Below are 24656 nucleotides of genomic sequence, written 5' to 3'. Positions count from 1 at the left end.
GCGCTAAATAGAATATAGTCACTTGTAATATGATCATAATATGAGATTGTGATATAAATTTCTTATTGCTTACCGAGGAAGTCATTTTTCCCTTTGATATCCAATGCATCAAATTTTTGCCTAAGGTTTATTGTCGTATTTATATTTTCAAGTCTCTCAAGGCCTTTTAAGAGCATTGCTGAAAGCTTTGTAAAATTGTCAGATAATTTTAAAAATTGCTCTATTTGCAAAGAAATTTCGTTGCTCATTTCCTCCATTTTGTGAACGTTGATATTCTCTGCAAGCGTCTGTAACAATGAAGAGTTAATGAAGTTCCTCTCATCCGATGCATGGCTGATTTCTGATATAGCATGATTTTGCTTTATGGTTTCTTCCTGTTTTAATAAAAGGTATTGTTTGATTTTCTCAACGTCTTTGGTCAAAGCTATTCTGAATAAAGTCTCCTGGTTTAATAATTGTCTCAGAATATCAACGTCCTTGATTTTTGGCTCATTATTTCCAGTCAGCAGAGAATGGGCATTTGAAAGAAAGCAAGATGCCATAATAATAATAATCAAAAGTTTGTAATCCAGTGTGAACATTACTCTTAACTGTACTCTTCACTGTATGTAAGAAAATCCTTTCTACTAAAATTATTGAGTACTGCGACTCTTTGCTATTTAAAAGATCTTTTCAAGCAGAGATTTAGCTAGCCTTTCACTACTTCTTGAAATTTTATTTGTAATGCTTAGAGATAAATGCAGCAATATGACCTTATCACCCGCATATGGGGTGTATATCTCTCCGTTGATTCGAAACGCAAGAGCATGCTCTGTTTTGGAGGTCCGTGTTTGCTCTGCTCCCGACTTGTATTGTATTAATGGACTTTCAGCTTGAATATTGTTATCTCCATATCATATTTCATGACATATTAATAAAACTTCACTGGTAAAAAAAACTAAGTGGTTGATGAAATGATTAGATACTGTGAAAGTTTGAGGGACTTTTTAAAAGATATGAACTTGTTGAAAAAGCTCAATTTTGAGAAGAGACTCTTTTTGATGGTTTGTAGACCTATGTTGTTTTTTTTTCTTTTTTTTTTTTTTTTTTTTTGTAAAAATTATTATTATTATTATTATTATTTTTATTATTATTATTATTAAGGTCTTTCCGTCTCCAACGGAAGACCTTATTGTTTTCGTTCGGTTTCTTTTTCCCTATTATTATTATTATTTAGGTCTTCCGTCTTCAGCGGAAGACCTTCTTGTTAAGGTCTTCCGTCTTCACGGAAGACCTTATAGTGATTCTACTGTTTCTTATTATTATTATTAAGGTCTTCCGTTTCCAACGGAAGACCTTCTACTGATTCTGTTGTTTCTTTTCCACTATTATTTTTTTTTTTTTTTCTTACCGATTTTGTGCAGACGATTTCTCGAGAACGCCTGGATAGATTTTCACGAAACTTTCAGCAATGATGGCAAATTATCTGAACTTTATGCGTTTTTTTTTTTTTTTCCATTTTGTCGTTGTCACTTCCGGTCGCGAGATATGGCCAATTTTCCATTTTTAAAATGGCATTTTGTCCGCGAGTGTTCTCAAAAACGGTTAAAGACTGAGTCTTGAAACTTTCAGGGATGATAGATTGTGACTCGTAGATTTGAGAAAATTGTATAGCTTTTGTTGCCGTGACGTCCGTTGTCCACCGGAAGTAGTTTAAAAATATGCAAATTTTCATTTTTTTCTTATTGAAATGTTTTTAATAGAGGCAAATAGACTGTTTCGAGTCATATTATTTTCACCGGAAGTTATTTCTTCTGAACCGGAAGTAGCCGAAAAAATGCTCATTTTTCCTCGTAACTTTGAGGGATGATTCCTCCCCACTCAGTGAAGGGTTAAAAGTCATTTTGACTACTTCCGGTCATACCGGAAGTGAATAAAAAAGACCGGAAGTTGTTTGAAATTGATAGATTTCACTCTTTTATGAGTTGCTAAACAATTCTGAAGAATTGATATGAATATTTTTTACATTTAAAGTTGTTTTACTTTCTTTATCAATCAAAATTTCCCAATCAAGATTTTGTCAGAAATCTAACGGAAGACCTACTCGTTGCTCGCAACGAGATCTCATCTAGTTATTATTATTATTATTATTCTTTTTTTAGACAAAATTTTGTGCACGCGATTTCTCGAAAACTATTCAATGAATTTCCTTGAAATTTTCAGGGATAAAAGGTCGTTATATAAATTTTATATCAAATTCCGTTTTTTTGGTAAATTCGGTTCCAGTGCCAAGTTATGGACAATTTCCTGATTTTAAAATGAAATTTTGTCCGCGAGTGTTCTCAAGAATGGCTTAAGATATTAACTGGAGACTTGTTAGAGATGATAGAACATGATTTCTAAATTGGAGAGGGCACCTTTTCGTTCGTCGTCGGCACTTCCGGTCGCTTACGGAAGTGATCAAAGAAATCGTGAAATTTCAACTTTCCTTTTTTAAATCAATTCTTACATCACATTATTGCATCTCTTTTGTAGCTTTGAAATATGTTGGTCCCACCGGAAACAAAAACGTCAACTTCCGGTTATAAGAGAAAAACTACATAATTTGAGTATTTTTCTTTCCCATTAATATCTTTTGTAGATAAAGTATTTGGAATGAATTTTAAATATGTTATTTAGACAGCAAATGTCTAGAGTAACCTCAAATATCTTTCAAAAATTCACTTCCGGTCGCGTGTTTTTCTGTCCTCAAAATGAGAAGTTGTCTGAGCAAGATCTCGGAAACTGTAAAAGATTAAGACACCAAACTTATACGAACAACAGACCTTAAGATGTAGCCAAAAACGCTTGGGTTCAGAGCGTCAGCCGTCACTTCCGGTCGTCACAGGAAGTGATAAAAAAATCGAAAATTTCAACTTTTCTTTTTTTATTTAAAAATTGTATCACTTTATTGCATCTTTTTCGCAGATTTGAAAGATGTTGGTCCCACCGGAAACAAAAACGACAACTTCCGCTTATAAGAGAAAAACTACAAAATTTGATTATTTTACTTTCCTATAAATATTCTTTATAGATAATGTATTTGAAATGATTTTTGAATATTTTATTCAGACTGCAAAGGTCTAAAGTAACCTCAAATATCTTTCAAAAATTCACTTCCGGTCCCGTGTTTTTCTGTCCTCAAAATGAAAAATTGTCTGAGCGAGATCTCAAAAACAGGTAAAAGATTAAAACACAAAATTTTTATGAGTAGCAGACCTTGAGGAGTAGGAAAACCCATTCTGGTTAAACGCATCCGTCGTAACTTCCGGTCGTCACAGGAAGTGATCAAAGAAATCAAAAAATTTTAACTTTTCTTTTTTAAATTAAAGTTTGCATCACTTTATTGCATCTCTTTCGCTGTTTTGAAATATGTTAGATTCCACCGGAAACAAAAACGTCAACTTCCGGTTTAGGTGATAAACTACGTTATTTCGATATTTAACTTTCTCATAAATATTGCTTATCGATAAAGTACTTGAAATGTTTTTATGCATTTTGTAGATACTGCAAATGTATAGAGAAACGTCAGAGATTTTTTTTATAAAATTCACTTCCGGTCGCGTGCTTACCTGTTACCAATTAGAATTTGTTCTCACAATATTGCTCGGCAACAATAAACGACTGAAGTCTAAAACTTTCAGAACTGATAGTCAGTCATCAGTTTATTTGAATCGCGAGGAAATCTTGTATCGCCGTTTCTTCCTGTCGTGACAGGAAGTGATGCAAAAAAGTGAATGGTTAATGGTTAGCACGTTGGATTTTCACGCTGACATCCAGGGTTAAATCTCCAGAGTGTCTGAATTTCTTTTATCACCTTTTCAGCTTGAATTTACGTTTTTATTTTCAAAATCGGATGGAAGACCTCTCATTGCTCGCAATGAGTTTCTAGTTATTCTTAGGTTTCTTTTTCACTTTTATTAAGGTCTTCCGTTTTCACGGAAGACCTTATAGTGATTCTACTGTTTCTTATTATTATTATTATTATTATTATTTTTTTTTTTTTTTTGACCAAATTTTGTGCAGGCGTTTTCTCGAAAACTATTCAGTGGTTTTTCGTGAAACTTTCAGGAAAAATTAGTCATTGTATGAACTTGTTTCATCACAAGGAAAATTTGGAAAATTCCATTTTGGTTCCAAGTTACGGGCAATTTCCTGATTTTAAAATGAAATTTTGTCCTCGAGTGTTCTCAAGAATGACTAAAGATATGAACTGGAGACTTAATGGAGAGCATAGATCGTGACTTGTAAATTTGTGGAATCGCATTTTCGTTCGTCGTCGGCACTTCCGGTCGTTTACGGAAGTGATCAAAGAAATCATAAAATTTCAACTTTCTTTTTTTAAATCAATACTTACATGAGATTATTGCATCTCTTTTGTAGTTTCGAAATATGTTGGTCCCACCGGAAACAAAAACGTTAACTTCCGGTTATAAGAGAAAAACTACATAATTTGAGTATTTTTCTTTCCCATTAATATCTTTTGTAGATAAAGTATTTGGAATGAATTTTAAATATGTTATTCAAACTGCAGATATCTAGAGTAACATCAAATATCTTTGTAAAATTCACTTCCGGTCGCGTGTTTTCCTGTCCTCAAAATGAGAAGTTGTCTGAGCAAGATCTCGGAAACGGCGAGAGATTAAGACACCAAACTTATATGAGCAACAGACCTTAAGATGTAGGCAAAACCATTTGGGTACAGAGCGTCAGTCGTCACTTCCGGTCGTCACAGGAAGTGATCAAAGAAATCGAAAATTTCAACTTTTCTTTTTTTAATTAAAAATTGCATCACTTTATTGCATCTTTTTCGCAGATTCGAAAGATGTTGGTCTCACCGAAAACAAAAGTGACAACTTCCGGTTATAAGAGAAAAACTACATAATTTGAGTATTTTACTTTTCCATCAATATTTTTTTCTAGAAAAAGTATTTGAAATGAATTTTAAATATGTTCAGACTGCAAATGTCTAGAGTAATCGTAAATATCTTTCAAAAATTCACTTCCGGTCGCATGTTTTCCTGTCCTCAAAATGTGAAGTTATCTGAGCGAGATCTCAAAACCAGGTAAAAGATTAAAACACCAAACTTTTATGAGTAATAGACCTTGAGGAGTAGGCAAAACCATTTGGGTTAAACGCGTCAGTCGTCACTTCCGCTTGTCACAGTAAGTGATCAAAGAAATCTAAAAAAAATTAACTTTTCTTTTTTAAATTAATGCTTGCATCACTTTATTGCATCTCTTTTGCTGTTTGGAAATATGTTAGATTCCACCGGAAACAAAAACGTCAACTTCCGGTTTTAGGAGATAAACTACTTTACTTTGATATTTAACTTTCTCATAAATATTGCTCATCGATAAAGTACTTGAAATGACTTTATGCATGTTGTATATACTGCAAATGTCTAGAGAAAAGTCAAAGATTTTTATAAAATTCACTTCCGGTCTCGTGTTTACCTGTCCTCAAAATTAGAATTTGATCTCACAATATTGCTCGGCAACAGTAAACGACTGAAGTCTAAAACTTTCAGGACTGATGGTCAGTCATCAGTTATATGAATCGTGAGAAAATCTTGTATCGCCGTTACTTCCGGTACTTCCGGTCGTGACCGGAATGATGTAAAAAATGAATGGTTAACGTTAGCAAGTTGGATTTTCACGCTGACGACCATGGTTAAATTCCCAGATTGTCTGAATTTCTTTTATCTCTTTTTCAGCTTGAATTTTCGTTTTTATTTTCAGAATCGGACGGAAGACCTCTCATTGCTCGCAATGAGTTTCTAGTTATTTTTATTATTATTCTTTTTTTCTTACCGATTTTGTGCACGCGATTTCTCGAAAACGGCTTGATGGATTTCCGTGAAACTTTCAGGACTTATGTAACATCACTTGAACCTTATGCGTTTTTTTCTGTTTTGATGACGTCACTTCCGGTCGGGAGATATTGCCGATTTAATGGTTTTCGAAGGGTCGGGTTGTCCGCAGATTTTCTCATATACGGCTTTAGTTAGAAACATGAAACTTTCAGGTATGGTAGACCTATGTCTGCAGATATGCGTAAGGCATTTCATTTTTACCGGGAATACCGCACGTCGGCGCTCGCTATGATCCGAAAAAAGGCATATCGAAAATTTCAAATTTTTCAATAGCTTTTTACCTGTAAATATTTTGTTAAAACATATAGAACAAAAGTTGTGTAGAATGTTACGATCTTTCAAAGGATATCAACAATAAGGGACTGGCCCCTAAAATTAGGGAGCTAGAGGGGTCAAAAGTATTTTCCTGATATCTCGAAAAGTATTGAAAATTTGTATAGCATCATAGAAGCAAAGTTGTTTAAAATGACAAGTAGCAGCTAAGGAGATCATTAAAAGTCGCCAAAATGACGTCACTTCCGGTCAGACCGGAAGTAATGTAAATGGCTCTTTCTTGCTCATATGACCGTAGATGTCTCTAGATCTCATCTCCTTGAAATTTAGACGGAAGACTTATTTGTTGCTTTGCAACAAGCTCGTCTAGTTATTATTATTCTTTTTTTTTTCTTACCGATTTTGTGCACGCGAGTTCTCGGAAACGACTCGGTCGATTTTCATGAAACTTTCAGATCTGCTAGATATTGATCTGAACCTTATTGGAAATTTTCTATATTGATGACGTCACTTCCGGTCGTGAGGTATAGACAATTATCTGATTTTCAGAGGGTCGGCTTGTCCTGGTAATCACTCCAAAACGAATAAAGATATTGAGTTGAGATTCTCAGTGAAGGTAGAGGAGGGATTGTAGATGTGCTTTTTTGCGTCCATATCTTTCCAGCGCAAAGGGCGCCAAAGCTCGCCTGGGCTCGAAAAATAGGCCCACAAGCATCTCGCAAAATTTGACAAGTTTTCTATCATATCTTTATACCTGTAAATATTTTGTTAAAACATATATAACAAAAGTTGTGCAGAATGATAAGTGCTTTCATTTGATATCAAGAAAAAGGGGCTGACCCCTCAAGTTAGGGGCTCAGAGGGGCCAAAAGTCTTTCATCTATAACTCTTTAACGATCAATACTTTGTTATACATTACTGAAGCAAAGATGTTTATCTTAACAATTTACAACAATATATGATAAGATTCTGATCATATGTTATGTCATAAGGGGTCACAAGGGGCCAGAATGCTAAATCTTTGACGCTTTATATCTCGAAAAGGGGCAATATTTCGATAAGCAATACTGAACAAAAGATGGTCAGAATAATGTTCTAAACAATATGCATCCTTTCAATTTTTGTCAAACGGCCCCATTAAGGACTTGGAGGGGTGGCCCCTAAATATTTCCATTCAGCATATCTCCACAACGAAAAGAAATCTCTGAATAGTTGTTGAACAAAAAGTCTTCAAAATCACAAGAATTTTCATTTGATGCCAAGAAAAAGGGACTGACCCCTCAAGTTAGGGGCTCAGAGGGGCAAAAGTCTTTCATCTATAACTCTTCAACGATCAATAATTTGTAACACATTACTGAAGCAAAGATGTTTATCTTAACAATTTACAACAATATATGATAAGATTCTGATCATTTGTTACGTAATAAGGGATCACAAGGGGCCAGAATGCTAAATCTTTGACGCTTTATATCTCGAAAAGGGGCAATATTTCGATAAGCAATACTGAACAAAAGATGGTCAGAATAATGTTCTAAACAATATACATCCTTTCAATATTTGTCAAACGGCCCCATTAAGGACTTGGAGGGGTGGCCCCTAATATTTCCATTCAGCATATCTCCACAACGAAAAGAAATCTCTGAATAGTTGTTGAACAAAAAGTCTTCAAAATCACAAGACCTTTCATTTGATATCAAGAAGAGGGGCTGACCCTTCAAATTAGGGGCTTAGAGGGGCCAAAAGTCTTTCATCTATAACTCGTTAACGATCAATAATCTATAACATATTACTGAAGCAAAGATGTTTATCTTAACGATTTACAACAATATATGATAAGATTCTGATCATATGTTATGTCATAAGGGGTCACAAGGGGCCAGAATGCTAAATCTTTGACGCTTTATATCTCGAAAAGGGGCAATATTTTGATAAGCAATACTGAACAAAAGATGGTCAGAATAATGTTCTAAACAATATGCATCCTTTCAATTATTGTCAAACGGCCCCATTAAGGACTTGGAGGGGTGGTCCCTAAATATTTCCATTCAGCATATCTCCACAACGAAAAGAAATCTCTGAATATTTCTTGAACAAAACGTTTTCAAAATCACAAGACCTTTCAACTGATATCAAGAAAAAGGGGCTGACCCCTGAAACTAGGGGCTCAGAGGGGCCAAAAGCATGTCATCTATAGCTCTTTGATAATGTTATATAAATCAAAAGAATGAAATCAAATTAGGGAAGTCTATATATTATTATCTTTTAACAAAGATCATAGTCAAAATCATATCTCATCTTATCGAAAAATCGGACGGAAGACCTACTCGTTGCTCGCAACGAGATCTCATCTAGTTATTATTATTATTATATTTCTTATACTAATATGAGCAGTCTCGTTTAAAGTCATCATTTTGTAAGTTCTATGGTCGATACAATGACCTTGTCAGCAAATACAATTTATCACTGAGTCAAATGCTGACTGACGTTTTTCATACCAATTGATAGGCCATTATTTTCACACTGAATTGTCGACGGATTTTTCCGTTATTTTACAGGGCTAGCTTTTGGCTGTTTACAAAGTAAAATATAATGATCTTTTATCAAGATTATGTAAAACAACATTAAATCAATCAATAAATTCATCCATCAAGATTAAGGAAAAATTGAATAATTTTCCAATTTGTCATCCTCTTTTGGCTTCTCTGACCCTTATTGAAATGAAATCATTGCTGATTTCAAGACAAACCTCACTTGATTTTTTTTTCATTGTAAACTATTACAAAATTAACTGAATATTAAATAAGGGACCTAATTCGGCCGTTATATGTACATGTACTAGCCCTTGTCTTTGATTCAATAAAGCAATCAATGCTTTATGTCGTGTTTTACTTATGTTATACACAGATGTGTCATCACTTATAGAAACAGGTGACATACTGGACATTCAAGATCGTGCATGCGTTTTGCTGCATACCTAATTTTAGGATCGCATTCATAAGCACTTGTTATTGAAGCATTTATAAAAAATATGAATTTTTATGCATAAACTCCAAAGTGTGGACTTGGTACGGGAAAATATCCACCTATTAAGTGATTAAATGATTATGTTATTAATATCACACTGTAACGTAAAAGATACAAAATATAATAGAGAAATGAAAGTGACCTGTAATCACTTAATTTTTCTTGAAAGTATTCCATACAAAACTATTTTGTTGTAGAACAACCTTACGTGCCTGAGAATTCCATTATTCCTTTTAAGGGGGCCAACTGGGATTTTCATTGTGCAATACTTCGCACAGCATAGTAAAATAAAGCGTATTAACTTTTTTAAAGCAACTTTTTTTTACATAATTTATAAAAATTAACAAATTTAGGAAATCTCAGGTTAAAAAATCTAATTATGTTTTTAAATAACTGATTTTTAAACGATTTTTCAAATGATGGGTAGATAGAGGTCGTAATAGTGGGTTTTTGACGTTATGAATAACCGAAGTTCTCTAAGCGGGGTCATTAATTATGCCATAAAATAAAAAGTATAAAATACATGCTCTTGAAATTTTAAACATAGGAAATTGAGAATCTAACAATCATTTTTTTTTTTTTATTTTTTATGTAACTCTGTGGTATCTGTCATGTTTTGTTGTACTCCATAAAAACAGGAAAATATCATGAATTTTGATATTTTGAGATGCCCTTCTGGAAACCAGACGGTAGAATTTTGTGTTTCTTGCACAAAATGTACAATATAGTATTACCCATCAAATAATATAATTAGAGCAAAAAGTCTATAGTAGCATTTATATGATTTGCTCCGAAGTGCGAAAAATGGTATTTTCCTATATAATCCTATAGTAAATGTACCTGTATTTTGAGACGGTCCCTAAAAAATAACCAGACGGTAGATTTTCACTAAACTTGGCATGTATACCGAAGTCATTGTAAGGTACATATGGTATAAAATTAAAAAGTTTCGCTATAGCAGTTTTCATACAGTAAAACCGCAGTCTGCTCCCTTTAAAGTATTTTTTATACAATGCAACATACCTTAACTATATTGTCGCTCTAATCTGAAAATAACAGAAAGTATTTTTTGTTCCTTCGATGTAATTTTTTGTTGACAAATTATGTCATTGTAACTTAACCATTCTAAAAAATGATATTGAACTATCATCTTCTACTTTTTTGTAATGTAAGCTAAACAGGCTAGATTGTATATAGATAGCTGCGCTAGTTGCTTTTTCCTTTTAACCAAAGAATTTGGCTAAGCTGGGCATGGGAATTCACGTTCTTTCATTCAACAGAGTTAAGTCATACATCTGCATTCACTAAATGTTACCATCTAAATATCCATAGTTACTGTATTAGTTATTGTTGTTATCAAATAACATGTATAATGCGATGGAAAACAACTGATGATTATTGTTTTAAAAAGAAATTTAATACATCAAACACATTTGTGCAGGAACTACACACTTTATACAGAGTATAATATTGTTTTTTGTTTTTAGATACATCCAAGCATAGAGCACGTGGTCTTGAATCGAAAACTAATAATTATATTCTTTATCCACATTCAAACTTTGAAAGGGTAGATATAATTTATATACGTAAAAAAAATCCGAAGCTAAAACCAGCATACTCATCAGATGTCTTTTAATTTCAAAAACACTGTATCTAAGGTATTTCTAGTAAGGATTACAATATAAAGACTTCCTTTTAACCATTTCTTTGTATAAACTACCATTTGAATTAAATTAAAACATCAGCGCAATACACATATAAAATTTACACATAAAATCTTTTCACAATTTTGATATAATAAGTATAGAAAAAATGAAAATAAAATACAAATAGAAAATATACAATACAGGAAATAAAATAAATTAAAAGTTCACTTCTAGAATGCAAATGATAAATATTGCAAAGTAGATGTCATACAATTCATAAGTACAACCTGATGTTTTAGCTTTCTTCTAAGGAAAACATGCAGTCAGTGCGTTTTGTCGTGTTTGCCATACAGCGAATTGGTCTAGAATGTTTTTTTTTTAATTCAAACATCAGTCTCAAACAACGAGTCTATATATTTGCACAAATTAACCGATTTTCAAGAAAAAAGAAAGAGGAGCAAAAATCTGTGGGAAATCTAATCATAGATTACATCTCTTTTCATGTGTTTATTTAATGCATAAAAATTGAGAGGGAAACCGTTTTGTTTACATAGTGCGGGATTCGATATAATCCAACCAACCGAAAAAATACTTCTTCGGGTTGAGACCAAGTTTGTTATTAATAAACAACAACAAATTGTAAAAATAGCTGTAAAGATTTTGAGACAGTTGTCGTAATTATTTTCTATCAAAGGAAGCGAAAAAATGAGCACTTTTCATTTTTCTATCCCTTTAAAATAAAAGCTTTTGTTTTACAATAATCGCAGTTGGCGTCGACTTATATCTTTAGAGATAACATATATTAGATAATGAACCCACCGAATTGATCATGTTTCGCAATTTGTAATTTGTGCAAAATAAAATTGCAGCCATATTTTCTTTTTAATTAAAACAATTTATAGGGATTTTTTCGTCATGTAATTAGAATCAATATTTTGAAAATCATAAAATATGTGCGTTTATTGTAAAATGATCTTTACTTTTGATTAAGACAGATAAATATGGGTTGTATTTCGTAATCATGATATTTGGTTAACGCCATTTGCTTTTTAAGGCTATTTTATATAGGTACTTTTCTATTTGTTGTACCCATTTCAAGGATAAGGGGGTCTACTTCCTTATCAGAGTACTCTCTTTTGGAAGAGAGTGTCTTAAAGTATGTTAGAATTCTTGTTAAGATAAAGATGGATCATTTATATTTTTTGCATGTCTGATGCATTCACCTTAATTTTTAAGATCTTTAAATTCTGAAGGATTGTGGTCACTTTCCTAATGTATATACTGAAAATTGCTTGTTGGTCTTACAAATGATTGGATATCAGTTGCTCCTTCTCATAGATCCTCTGGCCTTTATATACTGTAGTGTCAAGAAAATTTGCCCTTCTTCTGAGATTTCAAAGGTAAGTTTAAAGCAATTATGGCATGTTTTGCAGATATCTTTTTTTTTGTGCCGATGAACGATATAATCTGCCATCTCTGAATTTTCCTTGATAGAAAATATGACTGGCAAAGTATGACAACCTACTGCTTGTAATTGTTCGGAACATTTCAAGTGAATCCAAAAGAAATGTTTTTTGAAGAATAACTTCACTAAGGCCATATACATACTAGTTACATCATATGCAGTTGGTAACACTTCTGCTTGAAGTCTGAGAGTTTTGTTATTGGTAGTGTCCTTAATATAAGTTGATTGTTTTTGTAGTATGGGAATGAGAAAAATAATCGCTTTTTTTAATTTTGCATATCACACTGTGGAATTGTGTTAGACGACCTGGTGCTACATATCTGATGGTGCATAGGCTTTTCATTAGGGCATCTCAAAATTTATTTTGTGTAGCACAGCTTTCATGCCAATCCTCAAAACACAAGCGCTTGTTTCATACAGTGCGCTAGTCTTCTACTATACAAAAAAGTGTCATTGTTAAGTAGAAAACTAGCGTACTGTATGAAACAAGGCCTGTGTCTCAAAAGTATGATTGTCGTCAGATATATATATATATATATATATATATATATATATATATATATATATATATATATATATATATATATATATATATATATATATATACATATATATCTATATATATCTATCTATCTATATATATATATATATATAAATATATATATATATATATATATATATATATATATATATATATATATATATATATATATATATATATATATATATATATATATATATATATATATATATATATATATATATATATATATATATCTGTATATCTGTGTGTGTGTGTGTGTGTGTGTGTGTGTGTGTGTGTGAGGGTGTGTATGTGTGTCTAGACTACCTTAATGTGATATGTCGAGTTCTCATATGTATGGAAGTATATGTACAATGTTAAAATAAGGAACAGTGATCGATCTCACAAAATCTTTATACAATACAAATATTTGAAGAGGGCATAAATCAGGACCCCTGGAAATTCCAGAGATATGGTCGGGTGCCTAGGAAAAGTAAGATTCCCCTGCTGAACAGTCACACCCGTCGTGAGCCATATTTATAGATAAGGTAGGCACGCATGTGAGTTAAGGCAAGGTATAGGCGTTTCTATGCAAATGAGCTAATAAAAACGCTTAAGAGGTATATTTATTATTCAGAGAATGTCTTGATCTATTTTCTTATGCATACTTAGTACCCACGATATGTTATAGCCAGTACACATTATGACGTCATATTATGACGTCACTGATTTTATCTAGTGGAAGTAATAAAACACATCAACAAAACAGCTTCGGCTCAAGGGATTACCCTATCTATTTTTACATGAAAATTGTATAATGCTAAGAAGAATATTCTATAGATTAATAAAACTGCTGCACAAATCCTAGGCATTTTCTCATTTGATCGGAATTTGAGGAAACTTATACCGGACAGTGCATTTTTATCCTTATTCAACTTAAAACTTAACAAATAAAAATTATACAAGTGAGCTGTTGATATTTGTGCAGCAATACCAGCAAACTTTGGAATATTTTGCTTCTAAATATACCTTGTTTCAGTTAAATAAAATAGAGCATGCCCTTGAGCCGAAGCTTTTTTGTTGAAGTCCATTATAATCTTGTGTAATAAAGATGAATGGCGTCATAATATAACGTCATAATGTGTAATGGTCATCTCATATCGTGGATACCAAAAATGTATTAGACAATAAGTTTTAACTTTCTCTGCATAATAGATATAGTCCTTAGGCATTTTAATTAGATTATTTGCATAGAAATGCCTATACCTAGCCTTAACCCACCTGCGAGAACATTCCATTGTCAATTCAGTATAAAAATTGGTTTGAAACACGTCAACCAAAATTCGACCCAATGTTAGGTTATATCTGTTAACAATGTCATTATAACGACCATAAAATTGATAAATAGCCTGCCTCGGTTTAAAAATTGATCGTATTCTGTTCGAGTATCGAATACCTGGGAGACGTAAAGACATTATGCAGATGATAGTGGCATTTTCCTATAAAAATAAGGACGATAGGAAGGCTGAAGTCATCTCGTTTTTCATAAAATTAAGTTATTAGTTATCCCTTACGGTCTATAGTCAGCAAAACACCCAAATATGAAACAAATGTGGCAGACTCTTTTATTTCAAATTTGATAATTGAAAAAGAGTCCAATTAGCCATATCGCTTGACAAAGAAACATTTTGTTTCCATAGAAAAGGTATGTAGAAAATAGAAACATATTATCATGGTATTAACTTTGAGCATAGATTATTTTGCACAGTATTTTTTTTAAATTTGACTTTCAAAAAATAATGTTTTTAAATCACAAATTAATGGTTCCTACAATTCTACGAAATTTTCAGAAATCATTCATTACAACTCCTTAAAAAACTTACTTTAATATTTTTTTCATTCTCATTCGTATAAAATGTTCATCGTGTATTTTCTTCATTACTTTGCAGTCTAAGCAAATTTTTCATGATTGTACAACTTATCATTTAAAAATATCAAACGTTTGTTCTAGTACCTAAAACTTTGGAAATTCAACCTTTCACATTTAACAGACATAATCTTTATAATATTGTGATCATTTTCCTCGAGGTCTCTTTCAAATTTATATATATACATTTGTGGTATCTCTCTATTATATAAACATGCAGAGAGCAAATATCTTCATACCTGTATGAAGTTTTTCGAAGGTTATAGGTCATTACGTGACCTAATCACACAGCGCAGTAATATCTACATAAAAAGACTTACTCCACTAAGCAATATAGCATGTTTTTCATGCATAAAAATGTACAAAATACGCAAGTAAAATAATAATCATTTTATTTACAATGTAAACGAGTATTTAATACAGTTCTTGATCGATTTTACATAGAGAATAGAAAACTACGTGTTATAAGTTTCATGTCTGAGCTGCATAGTCTCAACGTTTACCCTTATTTTTCTCGCAGACCTCTGAATGCTATAATTTTTTTTTTCCATTAAACTTTACTCACAATAAATTTGTTGAAAAATATCAATGTAATGCAATCACGCCACACACTGCACTTTGGAAGTTCGGTAGGCACACCTCCATCATCGAGATCGTTGTGACGTTGTCTTAACAATGTAAGCTGTCGCCAGTGTCTCCATGTCAACATCATAAATTAATAAATATGCCTTACTGAAATCGTAGATTTTATGTTTTTGATCAAATTTGTACTTGATTTCAAGTTATCTGGTCCGGACAAGTGTCTCCATCCATCCCTTTCCGACCGAAATTCCTCCAACTTTTTAGTATTAAACATCGGACGTATTTCTTGTGTTTTTAACATCGAATATGGGTTCTCATGAATACAAAAATTCCCAGACACCAATATGCTCACTATAATAATTGATCACAAGAAGCCTTTCATAGAATATTCCCTTCGAAACAATCCTTTGCCAGATGAATTTGAAGCGTAACCGCTTTTCAAGCCGATTTACACCTAGCGTAATTTGTCAAAATCTACGACGTACAGTTAGGGCAATATTTATATTCGATTACATTCGATTGTCCGTCTCAAATGTATATATAAGTAATAAATAACAAGTTTAAAAACTTCAATGGGAATTGAAGTGGGTCGGTACGTGATCAAATCTTCTGAGAAGGCCTTCGGCCTTCACAGGATTTGATCACGTGACCGACCCACTTCAATTCCCATTGAAGTTTTTAAACTTGTTATTTATTTCTTAAATAAACAATATCTTCATTCACCTGATGTATGGGGATGTTAACTTTGACCTGATCATCATTTTGGTACTTTTCATGTTTTCAAAATCACTCCCCCAAAACAGACCTTTATAGGCCTTTTTGTTAGAGGTTTGGTAGACACCGTTAAGATCTGAATATCCACAGTTGCTGTACCACCATCCTCCAGTGCGATACTTAACTGCACAGTTAACGAAATAGTTATCGTTATCACGGTCTTTTGTTGTAAAAGACATATCATTCACCATCGTGTCTCCTGAAAATAGATACATAACACTTAGAAAAACAAATATAGTGTTATTATATAATAATTCAATTTTCCTTCTTTTCATCACCTTGAACTAATGTATTTCTACCTATTAATTTTTCTGTTCATGTAATGTCAACTTTAAGAACCGAACTACTTTTCACTGTACGTTTAGATAGTCATACGATGATTGTCAGTGTTTAAGGAGGTTGGATCCTGCCATCAAAAGTAATGAGAATTTTTTATCAAGTATATTTTTATAATTTATACACATAGCTTTATTAAAAATCAAAACAAAAAATGGGGGTCAATGCGCTTCTTTTGGCGCTACAGAGCATTTAGTTTGACCTTTTTGCACTGTACATACGTCTTACACATAAATCAATTTTTAAAGTTTTTCCTTCAATATTTTTTGTTCAAATAAATTATGGTGAACAAACACAGTCTTATTTCATCTTAAATAGACACATTAAAATTTGTAACAACGAAGAAATTTTTGAATTACTCCGCCTGTTCAATTATTTGACCTTTTTGCACTCAAACATTTTCATTTTTCTGGTATTGAAATTTAACAAGCAAAAAAAATCATTTGAAAGTAATGACATTTTACTGAATTTAAGAAGAATGATTAAAAGTATCGTATATATTCAGAAAAGAAAATTAAAAGTGGGGGTCTGTGATGTTAATTTTTAAATATTACTAAAATAGTGCTAATTTTAAGCTTAAATTAGGGCTATTTTTTTTTCTTCATTTCCACAATATATTTGCTATATTTATCAAATATGATGATAGAATTCATGACAGTTTTTTTAATAGATAATTTAGGACCAGTATAAAACAGTCCACTGCACAAAAGAACTATGTGTGCAGACTACATGTAAAAATAGGAATCCAAACTTAACATACTTTTAATTCTTCGAAAGAGAAAAAATGATCATTTTCTTCTAAAAATCCTTCCGCCACAAAATATAGTTCCTCACTTAATGCTTTTGGTATGGAATTTAATCATGGAGTTTTAACTGAATATAGTTAAATTGGCATTGTAGAATCCAAATTTATTGTAAGAATTAAAACATTATGCAGAATTTTTGAAATATAGGTTAAGATAAGAATCTGCTCAAAAGCTCAGGAGCGAACCTCGTTAACGCTTTCTGTTAACTACAGGAACGCGACTGTGTTATAAACTGATACTCCCTCAAACGAATGATATGCTCTTTTCATGATTCAAATTCAGCATCTGTAAATCTTTCGTTTCTCTCCATGTGCTTTAAATGAAATATTTTAATCATGTGTTTCTATTTTTAAATTATACAATAAAAATTCTTGTTTAGTAGAGAAAAGAAAACTATTCAAATAAATTATCAAGCGAGATCACAAGCCATGATATTTAGACTTTGATGAAGTTTTTTTTTATTTTGGCTGATTGTCATGATTGCTATATTCTTTGGTAAATTTCGCGGCACATGTGATTGGACTGATTAAGACATGAGGAAAAAAATGTAGCAATCATATTTTATTATTAGTTTCCAACGTTCCGCATTTATACTAGTACTGTATGATATGTTATAAAAAAATACCCTTGTGTTTTGTAGATGCCACCTACTATTCTTAAAAGGCTGCACGATTTAAAAAAAGATTCAAAAAAGATAATTTTTCAGCTATATAGAGACGTCACCGTATGTCGGTGAAGGGCTTCAAATTTAGACCTATACTCGGCACTCGGGGCCATTGAGAAGTGAGGATTCTTTATCGTACCAACGCCTACCGTGATACGGAACCTCGGTTTTTAAATTCCGTGACTTTTACTTCTAGCGCCGGGCGCTTGGCGAAGGAACAGTCACTACTTATGTTTACATCTTAGGTTTGACGAGGCGCAGCGAACGAGAATCGAACCCCGACCTCCCGATCACGAAGCGAGCATCCTACCACTAGGCTACCGTGACCGGTGTGAAAATATATATCAAACAAGTCCAGGATGAAGTGGGCAAGATTTAAGTCGAATGAACGATTAAAGGAAATTACGATGGGTGAGATTGGAAAAAAACATTAAAAAACATTCTGGACGATGACGCAGATTTGCTCCCGGAGATGGCGGGAGCTTATGTTTCAGAAAACTCCATTAGAAAATTGGAACATGTGTCCATTCATTTGACCAATGAGATTGACGAGCCGCAAGGCCACGACCTTCTGGAGAAGGAGGTCAGTTTATTCACTTCATTTAATCTTTTGCACTCTAACATGGGAGGGGCTAACAAAGAGAATATTCCTACACATGTGTCAGGCATTACATTTAGCGTTGTTTGAACTTCACATTTAATATTGGTGCGTACATGAACAATGCTATTAACTGTATAATTTTTGAAAATAAGCCAATAAGTATACATTTTATGATTTCCAAATCTAAATTTTTTTTAGATCTATTTATGATTAGGACACATAGGATGGTCAAGAGGATCAGAGTCTGTCAACGAGCAAAAATCAAACACGTAATGGACCTTAAAGAGAAGGTGAGAAAATTTGCCCTCCGATCAAAACCAAACGAAGCCTTAGCTCCTTCTAACTCTTGACGAGCTAGCAAAACAAGCTAGAAAGCATAACAATCCAAAGGCCGATGTCTAAGAGGAGTTATGTAGGCAAGCCAACAGACATCAGGGAGAGGTAAGCATTTGACCTTAGCGTACTTTGCGGGAAAGCGTCCGATATCGTAGTAAAAGCTATGGCAAAATGCCTGAAAGAAAAACAATTTTAAGATAAACAATCGACAACAACCTCAGCTAAAGCCTCTGAATCTGCTTCGCCTTTTGAACATCTCTACTCTCTGCAACTAATGCCATACGTACTTTATGCCTCAGAATTTGTCCGGGTGGCCACATACAGGGATGTACCATTATCAGTTCAATCATAGGTTCTCATGATATAGACAAAACCGTTGGAGACCCCGAGGTCAATGTTACTTTTGCAATTCAACCGAACACGCTATCAAGGATTGCGAGAATAGAAAAATCGCAAAAAAACCCTAATAGACCATAATTGTTTATAGTCAATTTGAATGAGTAAGAGTGTTCTATCATATCAACTTTACATCATTTTTGATGTTTTTGTATATGCATAAGATACATTTCATTTGCTCAAATAAAGATAGAAATTTGAATTTTGCTTTTAATTTCAAAGCCTTAAAATCAGACTCTGACTCCCTAGTGTTCACGAGGACTGCAGGTGTATGGCTAATGCCCTTGATTTTGTCCCTGTTAGATGCCCCTCAAGAGCTAAATAATTCATTTTATATTATAGGACGTTGTGGAAATTTAAAAAAAGAAAACCCCTATGTCAATCCGCCATTTTGTATCATTCTTTCTAAAAGATCAACACATACAGCAATGTAGTTTTATTACCCAAGTACTTGAAATATGGAGATAACAAATAGTATTCAAGCTCAAAAGTCCATTAAACAATGCAAAATAGGAACAGAGCAAACACGGACCTCCAAAACATCAGAGTTGGGATCAGGTGCCAGGGAGGAGTGAGCATCCCCTGCCGACCGTTCACACCGGCCGTGTGCTCCTCATTTGGTACCCAGTACTAAACATTTCTTACATCATCAATTACGTTAGGGGTAAAGGGTCAAACTGATCTTTTAGAAATTCTTTCAAAAAATGTTTTGTTTTGGAAAACAAAGGCTTGAAATGGAATTTATTGGCGCATAGGTTATTCTTCATTTAATATTATTTCATGCTGTCGTATTTAGTCTAGAGCAGATTGATGAAAAACTATCGACACTTCACAATCAAAACATCAATTCACCACATCAGAAGAAAAAATCCTCCCTAGCCAGTACTTTGAAAACGTTTATTGAACATTTACCCGAGAAAGCAAGACTAAGAAAGGTATCTCCAAATGTCATAAAAAGGTTTTTAGTGTGGGGAAAAATGGCAAAACCCAAAGCAGGTTCATTCTAAATCTTAAAATTTAGTAAATCATTCTATTCAAACATGCTCATGTCCGTAAAGATTAACATCAGGTACAGTAGATAATATTATTCAACAGCTGATTGATATTCTTGACATGCCGGAAAGAGGTCGAGATTGGAACTCTTCTCTCGGTGTTGGAAACCCGGCAGCTTCGGATAAAGTTAAGAGTTTTATTTAAACTTAAAGAGGGATAAGCACGGGCTCACGTGGTGCCGAAACAAGCAAACCCTATCTTCATAGATAAAATACGCTCCAATGCACAATACAAAAATAGAGAGTTAAGGAGGAACAATATATCACTGCGTGAGAAATATGTTTTACAGAGAGATCAAGCATTAATTAAGTTACAGTTTCTCGTTGGCGATAGAGCGAGTGTAGTTGCGATAGAATTATCACAAGTGGTGAAAAGATAGCGGTTTTGTCTTCTTGTCTTCAGACACACTTTCGACAAAATGTTAAGGGGTGGCCTTACAAAGTCAGATACATTTGTACTAAATGTAGGGATTCGATAATTTGTCATGTCTTTCGTCTGGAATTCTATTTCCAATGCACAGCAAAACACGGAATCCGGATACTTTTTAAGTTTATTACAGAATCGAGAGGGGTCCTTGATAAGCGGTATCTTACGAGTCAATATACGATAGATTTAGAGGTTATCAAGGCTTCTTGAGAATCTCCTCAAAGCATGAGAGCAGGCTGCGCCGTTACCCGTGCGTATACCGAAATTTAAACTGACACGCGTGGAATTATGCAGCATGTTGGATGGTTATCAGAGAAAACGGTCAATTATTACTCCAGGGCATGCACCATGAAAGATGCAAGTCAGGTTGCTGATAATTTAGCACAAGTGGCTGATAATAGCATACTCAGTGATATATGGTAATGGAAAACACCAAACCTCACTTTCGATTCTACTGCAGTTTGAGGAAACTAAGCTAAACTCGGGGACTAACCGTCCACCAGCAGAGGCCTGTACCCAGGGATCATAATGTAAATGATATATGGTACCAATTTTGATGCACCAGATGCGCAATCCCACAAATTATGTCTCTTCAGTGATGCCTAAGCCGAAAATTTAGGAAATCTGAAATATTTAAATAAAAAAAATTCGAAGGGCTGAATAAATGTTGTACCAAAGACTGGAGCCAAATACGTCCATGGATCAGAGCTATGACTGATAAGGAGATAATCCTTAATTTTGAAATAAATTTCTAAATTCTATCCATTTAATTTGTATGCATAAGGGTAAAATTTCCAACCCTCCCACCCAGACATTTGAAGTTCAAAATGCTCATCGCATCCCAATTAATGCCGATTTTACCCAACACTTAGCTAGGGTTGTGGAGTGCATTTCATGAATTTCACTCAGAATACGGTAAAATCTAAAATTTCTGTCAACTAGAATGAGTTGCCAGGGCTATATTTGAAGTAGCTTCCCTTTACATTTAAGAACTTTAAAATATCACCTTACAGGGAAAATTCAAAGTACATACATACATATATATAACAAAAATTGATAACATAACTGGCATTTTTGTGTTTTTGTTAGGAACAGCTTGTAATGATACGGCAATTTGTGAACGTTGCACGATCGTTACTGTGCGTCTGAATATTTCGGTCAAATATTTTTAAACTAAGATTTATATGTTGCACATTCATTCAAAGTCATGTTGAATGTTATCATTGAAAGATTGATTGATTGTATGTTGCTTTACGTCCCATTCGAGAATTTTTAACTCATATAAAGACACCACCATATACCGATGACGGGCTTCAAATTTAGACCTTTACTCGGCACTCAGGGCCATTGAGCCTAACGTGACACGAAGGGCCTAGGTTTTAAAGTCTCAACCGAAGGACCCGCCACTTTCACTTCAAGGTGCCGAGCGCTGGGCGAAGGAACAGTTGCTACCCATTTTTTTATCGACTTAGGTCAGTCGCGGCCGAGATTCGAACTCACGACCTCCCGATCACGGAGCAAGCGCTCTACCGACTGAGCTACCGTGAACGGTGGGTCCATCATTGAAAGATAAATATTAAATGAAAAGAAATAGATCTTACAATTTGTTCTTTGATCAATGTATCAAAGAAACTTAAGTGTTTGGTTTTGTGTTCATCCAAGTGAAACTCGTACGAAATAAAAATCTCAATATCTTAATAAATACTTCTTGCTTACTCTTAAGCTTGAAAACTGACCTATGACACCTTCCATGGGAAAGCTGTCTTGATATGTATGCAGTTTGATTGTCACTTGCAGTGTCATGCAGCAATAATGTGCATATTACACTTGCAGGACTGCACAGCTACAGGTCTAACAAAACAATAACATGACATTTGTTGTATATGTGCAGATAGTTGAACGTCATGGGTACAACTATTTGTTTCGTTCCTAACAATTCTGTGCGTACTTTTTCCATAACTGTCTGTTTTTCTTCAACTAGGCATGTCCGCCATGCGAAATCTGGGGGCTGCCATTCCGGTATTGAAACCAATTGACTATTTCTGTAATCTGATGTCTCTAGTACCCCGATTACACAAAGCAATTAGAGAGATAATTCGTAAAACATCTCCAGCTATTAGAATGTTTCGATCTAAATGTTTAATATTGTTTATTATAAAAGTAACATCGATGTTTACGTCATATCAGGGAATGCTCCGTCTTCGATTTTACAATGGACAGATAAATTAATACGCGCCCAGTTTTAGCAGTTCCGACTGAATTTAACGTCTGTTGTTTCTTTTGCAGGTAAGGCTATTAATTACCTTTTATCAAATAAGCATATTAATCCTACAAATGTAGGACAATGTCATATAATATTGAAAAATATTGCACGAAAATTAAGAACTATAATCACTCAGCGTAGTTTATTTCTGAGGTCTGTCATGCGATATTCGGCTAAAGTGAAAGTAGGAGCTGGTAAGTCCATTTGTTGTGTTTATTGTGATTTATGAGACTTATCTCAGAAATACGATATAACTCCTAGTATCAGTAATACATTTTGAGTATGACAACGCCTGCGATCTGATGCACATCAATTTTAAAAAGGTTAAACGTTATACAAAGGATCTGAGAATTTCCACGTGTTTCTTGCAGACCACAATTTGGTAGCGGGCAATATTTAAGGTTCCTCTAATAAATATTACTATGTTTCAAAATACTAAAAGTATTCGTTATTGTATAAAAATATAGTTCAGTCAAAAACATGGTTTCAAATATTATGAGTAGAGTAAAGAACTAAATTTTGTTTTCATTAATGAGCGATTTTTGTGTAAGATCCTTCATTGAGCCTCAGACACACCAAGTTAAATGTCCAATGACGGCTAAGTGAAGTGGCTCTACGTAGTACACATATATGGTAAATCAGATGTGTTATTTGTAGATCAAAATTTTGATATTCAAATTTAATTGCTTTTTTGTTTTACTTTTTTGTAAAAGAGATGCAAGTATTATTAATTATTTATATAAATAATTTTCACATAAGTTTGTACTGTATACAAACCATCATTTTGGACTTGGTCCTTCTGATTTGCAGATTAGTGCAGTATATGTAGTTCTCATGGGGAAAAGTAAATTAAACAATAAAAATTTTCAAGGATGTCAACTTAATTTGCTTATTGCTTGATATGTAAATTGTTCAGTGTTCATCAATTTGATAAAGAGTGCAGCAAAATTGAAAAATAGCTTTTTTTTAAAGATGAAAATTGCATAAAGTATTAATAATTAATATTCTCTAGTTGAAATGGTTAAGATTGAAAACTTGAATTTCTGCAGCTGCATTGGTTTTATCAAAAAAGGAGTATAACAAGGGGGTCTTACCTGATCTTAAGTTACCATTGAGCATGCTGAATCAAATGCTACCAAGCATGCATGTTTATTTTTAATTGAATGTTCATTTTATGAAAGTTTTTCATATGCTCAATCAGACTTAGGTTGTTGGTTGCACTTGTAAGGAAGAGATAAGGTGCTGGGGGTGGGGTGGGGGGGGGGGGGTAAACCTTGGTATTGATCCATAAATACCATAATATTCTTGTAGAAACCTCTAAGATTTTTCTATAAAATTGAAGAAAAAAAATGAATGTACATGTAGCCACCACTTTATCTCAAAGGTTATTATTATTATATTTTTTTGAGGACCTGCATTTTAATGGTACAGGCAAACCTTGTTATTTCTATCCTGATGGGACCAATAAAAAAAATAAAAAAATCTGGTATAGTTTGACACATTGAGGTTAAAATGCTTAAAGAAAAAAATGGAAGAGACTTTCAATGAAATATGAAGATAACAAACAATAATCAAATTCAAATAATTTCGAGAGATGGAAGCAAAACTCTATTCTTATAATGTCTCATAGAAAAAAGTTTTATCGGACACAGTTTCAGGAAATAAAT

General features: G+C 33.3%; 2 protein-coding genes across 2 annotated transcripts in view; both read right to left on the bottom strand.

Moving 5' to 3' along the window:
- The window catches only part of LOC133186941 (angiopoietin-4-like), a 28237-nt gene extending 11938 nt beyond the window's left edge, over positions 1–16299 (bottom strand). The window contains exon 1 of the mRNA XM_061322326.1: positions 16140–16299. Coding sequence (XP_061178310.1) covers positions 16140–16299 — 160 coding nt within the window. The remainder of the gene's footprint in view (positions 1–16139) is intronic.
- Positions 1–24656, bottom strand: part of LOC133187253 (CUB and sushi domain-containing protein 3-like) — a 134237-nt gene that overhangs the window by 68315 nt on the left and 41266 nt on the right. The gene's annotated exons all lie outside the window — the stretch shown is intronic.

This window comes from Saccostrea echinata, unplaced genomic scaffold (genome assembly GCF_033153115.1).
Source record: "Saccostrea echinata isolate AGI-Se365-2 ecotype Australia unplaced genomic scaffold, CSIRO_AGI_Sech_v1 ptg000014l, whole genome shotgun sequence".
In the NCBI taxonomy this organism is placed as follows: Eukaryota; Metazoa; Mollusca; class Bivalvia; order Ostreida; family Ostreidae; genus Saccostrea; species Saccostrea echinata.
This window is presented reverse-complemented; position numbering and strand designations above follow the sequence as displayed.